The following is an 11,994-nucleotide window of genomic DNA, read 5'->3' as shown; positions in this document are numbered from 1 at the left end:
TAAGTAAGAAAAGATGCAAAACTATATGAAGAACAAAACAAAACAAAACATTCAAAAATTTCCGAACAAGTTGTCATTTTTCCTCAAGGGAAGAAAAACCAAAAAGCATAACTGGTTCAATATACTTCTGGAAAAAAAAGTAATTTAGGGTTATGTCTTTTAAGGATGGTCTCTAAAATCTTATCTGATCAAACCAAAAATCTGAGGGTAATAACTGTAAACTTTATACCTGTCCATTCTATCCATTATAAAAAGACAAAGGAGAAAAAACCCATCAGAATTAGTAATTCTGTCACTCATTAGTGCACATATTGAAGAGCTACATTTATTCTGAGTAAATGTTTTTAAATCATCCATGAATATGATTGCAAAATTAAAGACAAAAATTGTGTAACAAGGAAATGATCTTAGTCTTAAAAATTTTTAAATCATATTTTAATCATGTTCAATAAATCTGATCATTAACTGAACTTAAAATGTTAGACATGCTATCACTACATATTTATAAGACTAAAGCACTAATGAATGAAAGTTTATGTAACATTCAACAAAGAACAGAGAAATTTGGAAGAATACCAACCAAAATATCACTATCATGAATCTGATGATTATTCTCTATTAGAGTTTTAATAAGTTTAAATCTTCCTTAAATTATTTTTATAATTAAATCTGTTCATTACAGAACAGATTTAAATGAAATGTAACAGAAGTACACTTTTCTTTCCAGGTAATTTTGAATGTATATATCATATATGACCAACTTATTACATGTGAAAAAATTTTAAGTAATTATGAATCCTTCAAATAGTTGTGTGTAGATTAAAGAAACAAGAAAATAATACATTTCTTATACCGATACATCCCAACCAATTAACAAAATTACTTCCTGGTAAAAAATATACATGCAATACAATTCCTTACCAATCTTATTTATATTTTCATGAAAGTAAATACCTACATTATTAAATATATTCAGGTAACTTTGCCTTCACTTAAATAAACCAATGTATCAAATTAAATTTTTCTCTAAATATCAACATTAACAAGTTAAGCTGCTTTCCTAGTTCTTAAAGCTAGAACGTAACAATATTGCCATCTGCTGTTCATATCAAATAAGCACTTCCAATAGAAATGTATTTTTATCGGTCACTTTAAAAATTAATTGACAGGTGAATGAAAGGCAAAAGAATAAAAATAAAGGTCACTGGGAATCAGTGGAAAGGAAAAGGTAAAGCATGTGAGAGAAGTATCCTCTTTTCGGATGATTTCTGCAACATTTTGTTCTTGAACACAGTATAAATTTGATTTTCTTGGATACTTTATTGACCAAGCAAAAGTTAACAGCCAAATCTTTATGGCTAGTTGTACTTGTCACTATATATTTTCCCACCCTTTGTATCTCAAATCAGAACTACCAAGTGCCTAACATGATTAAAAATACATAAGCAAATTCATTGATAGCAGTGCTCTGATTACTAAGTGTTAATGAGAAGAGATAACGAATGAAAATATCAATTTCAGATGCCAAGACTTAAAGGAATTTAACATCATTAATAAAGACACATTTTGGGCCAAAGTGGTTCTTAGTTATATTACTGGGATTGCTAAAGCCATAAAGACTGGTGACACTGTTCATAGTCAAAACCCTAGAGAAGCTATAAATTTCTACATCAGAATCCACCCATTGTTTGTAATTGTTTTTTTTTCTTCCAAAGGATAAAACTGCTTAAGAGTTTATTTCTAAAAAAGCAAATCTTCTATCAACCTAAGGAGCAGATACAAGGTACCAACATGTGATGTATGGTGGCAGTAGTTATTACTATGACTATTAATATTAGCACTATTACTGCAGGCATAACTACAAAGGATCACTAGCACTATAACACAACCCATAATCTCATCAACCAAACCAGTGTGACAATTCCCAAACGTGTCTTGTTTTTCTTAGTCCCATACCTTTGGTCTCCTTTCCTCTCTTCCTAAATCTCTAATCTAACTAAACTCTTATTCAAGGGAAATATGATGTCAGCTGGTTTTACTATATTATTTTTCCTTTTTATTTACTCATTTTCATTTCCATACAATAAATATGTATCACTTGTATAAACTAGAAATATTTATGAAACAACAAAAAATGTCACTCATTTCAACAGCCAAGCCCCAGTTCTCACTTGACTATGAAGTCTTTCTTTCATCCTGCCTGGTCCAGAAGTGGTCTCTTTCTGCTCTACGGGTCTCAGCAGTGGCATCTACCATTCATCTACAGCCTTGTAACAATATTTCTACGAACATTTTTTCTTCCTAGAATAAACTGTAAGCTCCTTAAACGAAAAATATGCTATGTTTTGGGTATCCCACAAAGGTAAGTTCTGTGCACATGAGAAAGAGAATCCCATGTGATACTCTTCCTGCTCTGTTCAGAAGCATTCCCTCTCACTTGCCTAGGCTTTAATTCTCAAATACTTACTTGTGAAAGTCATGAAATACTTGTGAAAGTCAGAAGTAGGTCTCTGACCTACTGTGAAGATCAAATGCTTACAATAAGATTATAATATTTGCTATTTCAGAGTTACTGTTAACAGAACAAAACAGAAACCTTTTCTATTATTATAGGAAGCTCAAAATATTAAGTTTGACTAACAACTAGTTTTAGACAAAATATTTTTTTTAATATGAGAGAAAACTCATTTAACAGGTTAAACTTGAATTAAATTTTTAAAATTATCAACATTAGAGCTCTAACTTAGATCTACGTAGCTACTTACGTAGCAAAACAACTGACTGGATCATTTTTTTCAAGAACACAATAAATGTAGATGAAATTTTCTATAAATGCTAACTTATAGAAAAATTATCTATTTTTGTTACTTCAAGTCTTCTTTAAATGAAGAATTAAAAGCTACCATCACATAATAGATTACAAAGTTTGATAACGATCCTAGGACCAAATTATTCATACTGAATTAGCTAAAACGCCAATTTTTTTTTACCTATTTCTCAACCAAAAATTACATACATAAAACAAAATACTCATAACAGAGTCTTTACTTTTTTTTAAAAAAGGTTCTATTTTCTATTTTTATGCTTTTGCTGCCACCTAGTGAAATCCTGTGAAATTAAGCACATAAACCCACAAAGTACTTCAAGAAAAAGGACACTGTAGACTACCATTTTATAAATAAAAATTTTAAATTTGTTTTCATTGAATTATATTTACACAACATCAATTTAATTATCAAGCCACTTGTTTATGTAAGCAGTAGATAATAAGACTGAACAGTGAAGAAAGAAAAAGAGCCAGAAACATTGTTTTTGTCATCAGGTTATACTTGTAAAATATGCAACTTTGGTGATTACCCCCCCAAAGATTATACATTTAGAATATTCAATTAAAGTTATCACTTGCTGACCTCAAGGATCGGTCCTAGGAATATCAAAATCAGAGGATGCTTGACTCTTTATAAAAGTATGGTACTTACAAATAACCTGCACACATCCTTTCCTATACTTGAAGTAATTTGTAGATTACTTATACAGTAATACCTACTACAATGTAAATGCTATAAACCCCTGGAAATATATGTTATACTGTACTGTTTAGGGCAGTGGTGGTGATGGCAGGAGTGCCACAGCTGGCTGTCTGTTATCATTAAATGTTGTAAAAGGTTCACCATCACTGGTTTAGGGAATAACGACAAAGTCTGTACCTGCGTAGTACAGAAGCAATTTTAATCTTCAGAATATTTCCAACTGTGGTTGGCTGAATTTATAGATTCAGAACAAATAACAGAAAGTCAACTATACTTACCAAGAACACTATTCATTAAAACACCTTCCAACTGTAACAACTGTACCACCTGAAGAAGGCTAAAAGGTGACACGACCAATCTACGATTAAGCTCACCTGGGAGAAGATATTTGCTGTTGGAGCCACTCTGCTGTCCACTATACTATATAATATTGCTAATAATCGGTCTAATGGAAATGGTTTTGGTCCAAGGAGATGATTGCTTGTCTGTTAAAAACAAAAAAATTATAAAAGAAAATGGATTTTCTCCTTATAAATTCCCCAATAGCAATATATTTATATTTGTTTCTGAGTTGCTAACAAATTAACCTGTAGTTCTTAAATTAGAACTTCATCTGATATGACCACAATGTCTTTTATCATATGCCTCAAGATTTTAGTATCAACAAATATCAAAGAAATAATCATCCACAGTCCTGAACATTGCCATTTTTCTGTTGTAACCAGGATGTTAAGTGACTTAGCCATGTTGATTTGTCAAGATAATGTATATCCAAAACCAGGTTCTTAATTCCTAACTAGAATTTACTGTTTACTTCCCACCACTCTTCTTTGGACCATTTCCTGGAAAATGTACTTGCTCAACATTAATAGCTCTAAAAAGATTAATTATAGTAAATACTTAGTTTTAAAAATTAACAGTCAGTACAATTACAAGTCATTTAGAAAATTGCAGTGCTCAAGTTCCATTCTATTAGCAAATCATTTTACTAGCAATGTAAGAATTTAAGTACTTCATATTAACAATAGCAAATAAAGTGGGAAATTATATTCAAATAAAGTGGAAATTATATGTGGGAGCATTTATTCAAAAGAAAACTTCCATTTAAAGAAGAATGACAGGGGCTGTGGATTTAGCTCAGTGGCGCTGCATCTGCCTTGCAAGTGCAAGGTCCTGAGTTCGATCTCTGGGACCCCACCCAGAATAAATAAAATAAAAACAAATAAATAAAGAAGAATGACTGCTCAGAATTAAAACTTCAGTATTTACTTCAGCTATTTATATCTAAAAGTTTATAAATATTTTCCAGGTCTTAAATTTTTCTCACTAAATCAACCATTTAGAGAAAAGTACCGAGACGTTAATAAATACTAATGTACTAACCATCCAATTTTATCAAATCTTAAAATCACAGGAGATATGCAAAGAAATTTTATCACGTTACAGATAATTTGAAGCCCCTCTGAACCCTTTCCTGTCCCATTTCCTCTTTCTCCCCTAAAAGGAATAACTATCTAAAAATCTAATGTTTTTATTTATCATTCTGACAGTTTTTATGGTACTACTAATGCATATGGATTTACAAACACACGGTTTGCATGATTTTCCACCTAAATGGCATAATTTTGGAGATATCTTTTCATCAAACTGCTTTTAGGAATGAGAGTAAAAAATAATGCACAGCTTCTATGGTATAAACCCTACTGTTCAAATTTCTCCATCTTTTACCAAGACAGGCAACAGTGGTTTGGATGTACCAGTAGAGTAAGTGACCAGAACATGTAAATGCTCTTTCATCAATTTTAACTTTGCCTCATGCTCCTACTTTCAAAAGTATTTAGGGCCTTTAATTCCTTATTTTTCCAGATTCTTCAGGCAAAATCAGCTTGGTTTGGGGCTTCTGTGTTAGACTTCTCTCATCTCTATCTACTACTTGATTCCAAATCTGGAGGCTCCCTCATCTGCTTAAGCCTTAAGAGTTTCCCTCCCTTTTATTTCTTAAATGTTATTTTTGTGGGTGCTTCGAAGTGCAAAAGAGGAATATATCCATATTCAATCAGCTGTGTTTTCACAATTCAGGGTGATTTTTTTTCATCAACTAAGTTACTAAAAAGACTGTCAACTCAATTTTATTTCCAGCACCAGCTCACTTGAACATGCCTTCAATTACTGTACTCAACAAAACAAAATACTATTAAAAACATTAAATGGTACCACATCAACACAAATAAGTTCTCACTTGCAAAAGACTAATATACATCCATTCCCTGTTATCTTGAATTCACAAATTTCTACCATTATACAGAATTTAAAATGCAAATACCTTTTCATGTTTCTTTAGAAAGTTGGTTTTCTTGATTTTCCCATGATGCTGCAATTAAGAAAAATAATTCTTAACTAAAAAACAAAGCTTGTTTAAAGCATGGCACATAACACTTAGACTTTATTCTACTTATCACCTTGTATATATGAAACTTCAATGTTTTAGGCTGATTTGACTTAGATTTGGATCAGATGATTACTTTTGTATGTAACAAAAAGATTTTGAAATAAAAGAAGTAAAAGAATTTACTGTATTGATTTAGAACTGCATGTTTAAAACAGTTCTATAAAAGTAGAACTTCCAAAGTTAAACAATTCTTTATTCATCTCTTTAAAAAGGACGGTAATTCACAAACTAGATACTGACCAAGAGCACTTATTAGTTAGATGTTCAGGATTCAATGGTGTGTGAGAGTGTGTGTGTGTGTGTGTGTGTGTGTGTGTGTGTATGTGGTGGTGGTGCGTTTGTCCTGGTCATCAAGAGACTAAAGAGCAGGGAAACAAATGACCAAGAAAAAGAAATTTATTATAAAATGTTGTAAGTCTAATGAAGAAAGCAAAACATCATATGAAATAGCAAACAACAAAGAAAATCTACTTGACAGGTTGAACAGGAAGGAACATTCTGAGAGGGCAACATTTAAACTGAAACTTGAAAGGTGAAGAGCAGCTTTCCAGAATGATGGAACACGTGCAAAGACCTTAAGAGATCAGAATGTCCTGAGGAAATGAAAAGGCTTTATACTTCAACTTATAACTGATTTCTTCTATTCCATAAAACTAGTAACCTTCTCCCAAATTTCACTTCATGATCTTAATTTAAAGCTGTTAGCAAATGAGTCCCAAATACACAGGTACTTTATTATTCTACTCTGCCCTTTGGAAATTTATAGGTATTGAGAAATTTCAAAATACTGTGTCATTTCTCACACAAAACCCCTACAGATACAAAATCCAAGGACCCTTAGGTCCTTTATAGAAAATAATGTACTAGTTACACATCTACTGCATACTTTAAAAGATCTCTGTATTACTTACAATAATTAATACAATGCGAATCCAATAAAATATTTGGTATATTACACTGTTAAGGAAATGACAAGAAAACAGTTTGTTTCAATACAGATGCAATTCTTTTTTAGATCTTCAGGTGGATGAACCTAGAGATGTGGAATCTATGTACAGTAATTCCCCTGATTACAAACATTTGAGTATAACTTTCACAGGTATACTGTAAAAGATTCACAGTTATACTGTATAAGACTCACTTTGTCAGATTACAAACGAATACGACTTATGTACGTTCTCCTGGAACAGAACTTATTTGTAAACTGGGACTTATTATATACAGAAGCCAACTGTATTCCTAAGATCTTCAAAAATAAAATAAAAAGAAGTATGCTACTATTACCTTAAGGAAGAACCTCTTGTCAGTTCTTGCTGGATTGTATGAAGCAAGGTATGCAGCAATTAGAATAAACTTAGAGTAATATGGAAGTTCCACATGAGTGTACGCTGAGAGACCTGCACAACAAAGTATTTTTGTGAAGGTTTTATTTGGCTACATTAGGCTTTAAACATCTCTTCTCACTTACCTTTTGACTGCCATATGATGTTTATTCAAAAGGATCTATTCTTTCAGCTTGAAGTGCCACCATGGTGATAATGATGACAGTAATGGTAATGTTGAACATTATTGCTAACATGCTTTGTTTGCTTTGTTATTTTTGCTTGGCTCCTCCCATTCTAGTCTAAATTCTACTCATTCTTCCATTAAAGTCTGTATTCTCTATTAAATCTTCTCTTTTGCTTCCCTACATGCCAAAAATAGAAAACTACTTCTACTATAAATTCCTATTCTGTGCATTTCATGTATATTTCATACAATATTATATCTTATGACAGTTCATTACATCTTTATATCCTATACTGAATGACAGTTTGTTCATTCTCTATACTGTTATCTCTATATTGTCATATACCTACAAATAATTAACAAATGAATAAATAAGACAATCAGTCAAACACTAATGATTTGTAAGGGAAGAGAAGGAAGCTGATATTTACAGATTATGAACTATGCGTCAAGACACTGTGCAAGATGCTTTACTTAAGATGCTTTATTTAAATCTTCACAGTAACTTAAAGCTACATATTCTTCCCATTTACAAATGAAGAAACTGAGATGTATTCAAGGCCATGCAGAAAGTAGTACAGATCAATTAGTGTAATTTTTTTAAAACTTTAGTCATTTTTCTTCTTCCCTTATATACCTGGAAATCACGGAAAATCATCTGCAGATTTCAGAAGCCAAAACAGAATCTCAGTGCCACCTTGTTTCATATCATTCCCAAATATCAGTCACTGACATTAAAAAAAAGTTTTTTTAAAATATTCACTAATTTTTAAAAAAGTAAAACTGGTTCTATTTGGGGTGTGCCGAGTAAGTGTCTTTAAAACAAACAAAACCATAATGCTTTGAAAACATAACCACCAAAGTACAACCTTAAACTGAATTAATAAATAACTGGATTGCAGTCCATAAAATTTATGAAATATATACATACTGATGTGTCATATAATTAATCTGTTTTAATAAAAAAGTATTGAAAAAAATATAAATTGCTTTTAACTTTCATATGATACAATCCAACACATAGACAACAGAAAACTAGGAAAGTAAGAAAATCTAAAATTCAAGGCCAACATAGGCTACCTAATGAAATGTTGCCTAAAAAATGAAACCAAAAAAGAAAACACAAAACTGGAGTTCAGTTAAAGGAAAATCATTAATTAAAATGATTCCAGCTTATAAAGTAAATACTCTTTTATAGCAATACTAACTGGTCTTTGTATTAACCTTGGTATCAATAATTAACATCTCTGATAACTCTCAGTATTTTAATACCTTTTAGTTGTCCCGGATCTGTGTCATCTTTCTGTAGCTTTTCCCATTGAGAACTTAAAAGAAAATAGGAGAAAAAGGAACTGAAACTATATGAAATAAATATGCTATACTTAAAACAGATCTCTTAAAAAAACTAAAAATTTAAATTTATTGAAAAAATAAAAACAAAAAAAATAGTAACGTGCAATGTATATAATCATTTGGCACATAAATACAGATTATAGAAACTATACATGCCCAGATGTTAATTTTTAATAATCTTTTACTCTGATCATAACTGTAAAGCTATCAAAAAGTGCCAGTACCACCATTCAATAAAACTCTCAATGTTCTAGTTACCAAGTTAGATATAATTGCTATACACTATTTTTAAACTCTACAACAATCCCTTAAGGTAGATATGATCACATCAGAACAGTGAGGCCCAAAGTTTAAGTTGCTCAAGAATACCCAGAAAGTCAGCAGTGGAGCTAAGAGCTGACTCTTGCAGGATGCCTGCAGAGTTCATGCTATTTTAATCACCCCACCTTGGGGTGGAGAATTAAAACTATTAACAGTCAAAATATTAAGAATATGAATGAAACAGACCACTTTAGGAAGACAGAAGTTTCAGTTTTATGACTTTGAATAAATCATTAACTTTCTCATCAAATACATACAGCAGTTAGATACAATGATATATAAGGGTATTTTCAACTCTAAGACTCTCCTATGAGACTCATAAAATGTGGACTTGAAAGTAATGCCAAATTTGAACAATTAAATACCCGAAATGAAAACTATCTACATTTTAAAAAATCTGTAGGCTTGGCTGAACATTCTGAGATTACAGCAAAGTGACAAATTTTAATGGCTACTAGGACCCTGTGTTGAGAGTGGGTCTGGTATAGCAAGTTGACTTTTAAAATAGATCCTCTCTCCACCTTATAAGTAAACAAGGTACTTCACAGGTTATATGGCATTTTCACATTCACTATGTTTCATAAGTGCAAATGAAAATAAACTTTTATCAGTTACAGCTCTATCATCTGACTTCTATTTTAAACTGAGTTGTTTTTTATATAACAATTGCCTGTTTAATGTGATTTGTTATTAAAATTCTCACAGGACAACCAGGGGAAAACTGATCATCTTAACGGGAAAGCAGGAGACTTAACATTTACTAAATGCCCATTATGAATCCAGTTAAGCACCCATCTAATCCTCATAAATTTATGAGAAAGACAATGCCATTTCTCATATCTCTCCCAAAATAGTAAAACTGAGGGTCACATGATGTAACTAATTTGCCTAAGGCTGCCAAGCTGCAAGTGGTGGAGGCAGCACTTCTACTGATACCTTGATTAAAAAGGGCAGATACATTTCAAATAAATGTATGTTTACGAATGATTAATTTCCAAAGGTTATTCAGAATTATGATCATTGTATGAAGACAAGCAGAATAGGTTAGAATTTTAAGATGAAGCAGGGAACTTGGTGGAGGTCTGTCCCACCTGCTTATAAAAACTATGGAACAAACATATATTCCCAACAATAGCTTGCTAGGTCAGGACCTAGTGTCCTTTGACTTTTTCTTTTTATTTATTCTGCTCATTCCACTTGTTTAATAACAACTAGAAAATATGAAATATGTGAGATTATTTTTTTAATTTAGTAAATTTTATTACATATGGGTAAATAGGGGTTGGCAACAGGGAAAATGGATGAGTTGTTTATCTTGGAGCAATTCAAACACTTCCAAATGGAGCAAGAGGCCAGCGTTAGAGTGCCATTTTTTTGTCTTTTATGTCACATTCTGAAATATTCCAAAACTCTAATTTTTTAAGGTCTGATATGATACTTAAACGGTTTCAGATTTGGGAATATTTCAGATTTCAGATTTTTGGATTAGGAACAAGCATCAGTAAAGTCTATGCAAATATTTCAAAATCTGAAAACCATCCCAAACCTGAAATACTTCTGTTCCCAAGAATTTTCAATAAGGGTTAATCAACCTGTAGTACAGAAACTAAAGAGATGAATTACCTTGATATTTCCCTGAGGTAAACGGTCTGCATAGCTTTCTTCAAATGAGGTTCAATATTTTTCCACAGTTTGCGAGTGTCACGTTCACTTGCTATCCAATAGGAGAAAATTTCAATAATTTAGATCTTGCTTATTATTAATAGTACATGTCTACATTCCTTGTGTGGAGTTGGTACACATACATAACACATCTTCATTCTTTGTTTCATCCCCTTTCCCTCTCTCCACCCCCGCATCTCTTGATGTCCTTCCCATTTAAGATCACCCTACTTCCTATTTTTCTCAAAAAAAATATTAATAAGTAAAGTTTCATAGTTACCTTCTCCTTTAATGACAGGTTCACAATATTTAGGAAAATTAAGTACTGCCTGTAAATAAGAAAAGAGAGAAAGAAGACAAAAAGCATAGCTCTAGCACAATTTGAGATTCATTTTTCAAGGAAAATTTTTATTAAAATTTAAGCTATTTTATAAGTAAAATGTAATTATAGCTCATTACTACATAAAATAGCAAAAATATCCATGACTATAGTACAATATGCAGAATATTTTTTAACTGACTAAATCCTAATATGTTAGGTTATGGATAATGTAATAAAGTATAATTTGTACTTTAGATCATAATGATGGTTTGTAGGACCATTAAGCATTTAAGAAAAAACATCAAGCCAAAGAATTAACCTTTTATTTTCTAAGGTCTGCACACTGCCATAAACATCACGAAGGTCAATATGACTCAGAGTATTTGGACTGACAGCACTACCTGAGATTATAACCAAGAAAAGTTTTGGCACTGTCCCAGGTGTAGTAAGCCAGAATCTCTGAGGATGAGTCCCAGAGACCTATGTCTAACAACCTCTCTAGAAAAATCAGTATTCCGTAGTCTAAGAAGCACTAAGTAATCTTAACTGCCTAGGAATCTCCCATGAGTAAACCCTAGAATTCTACTGAAAGCAGTTCAAGCTAATTGGTTTGGATATCATTTATTAATGTTAATTTGGTATAAGTATCTTATATTGAAATAATTCAATAATGGGACCTAGAGAAAAGATATATATAAATGAGTAGCTATGTAATCTCAAATTAAGGCGATAATATTAAGTATAGAGAGGGATGAAAGAGAAATTTTCACTTTGGCCAACTGTCTCACCTTAGTTTTAGATTTTCCAATCTAAGCGCTGGCCAGTGACACCAGGTATCATAATATTAA

The 11,994-nt window shown here is 31.7% G+C and overlaps 1 protein-coding gene across 3 annotated transcripts in view; it reads right to left on the bottom strand.

Annotated features, from left to right (window-relative positions):
* Orc5 (origin recognition complex subunit 5) overlaps nt 1-11,994 on the bottom strand; it is a 134,202-nt gene that overhangs the window by 99,491 nt on the left and 22,717 nt on the right. For all 3 annotated transcript variants that reach the window (XM_087206527.1, XM_004839707.3, XM_087206528.1), the window contains exons 7-12: nt 11,105-11,153; nt 10,786-10,876; nt 8,761-8,813; nt 7,264-7,376; nt 5,854-5,901; nt 3,905-4,015 (exon numbers count right to left, since the gene is read on the bottom strand). In XM_087206527.1, the coding sequence (XP_087062653.1) occupies nt 3,905-4,015; nt 5,854-5,901; nt 7,264-7,376; nt 8,761-8,813; nt 10,786-10,876; nt 11,105-11,153 (465 nt within the window). The remainder of the gene's footprint in view (nt 1-3,904; nt 4,016-5,853; nt 5,902-7,263; nt 7,377-8,760; nt 8,814-10,785; nt 10,877-11,104; nt 11,154-11,994) is intronic.

This window comes from Heterocephalus glaber, unplaced genomic scaffold (assembly GCF_053883595.1).
Source record: "Heterocephalus glaber isolate CG9 unplaced genomic scaffold, H.glaber_assembly_v1.0 deba00000676, whole genome shotgun sequence".
NCBI classification, from domain to species: Eukaryota; Metazoa; Chordata; class Mammalia; order Rodentia; family Bathyergidae; genus Heterocephalus; species Heterocephalus glaber.
This window is presented reverse-complemented; position numbering and strand designations above follow the sequence as displayed.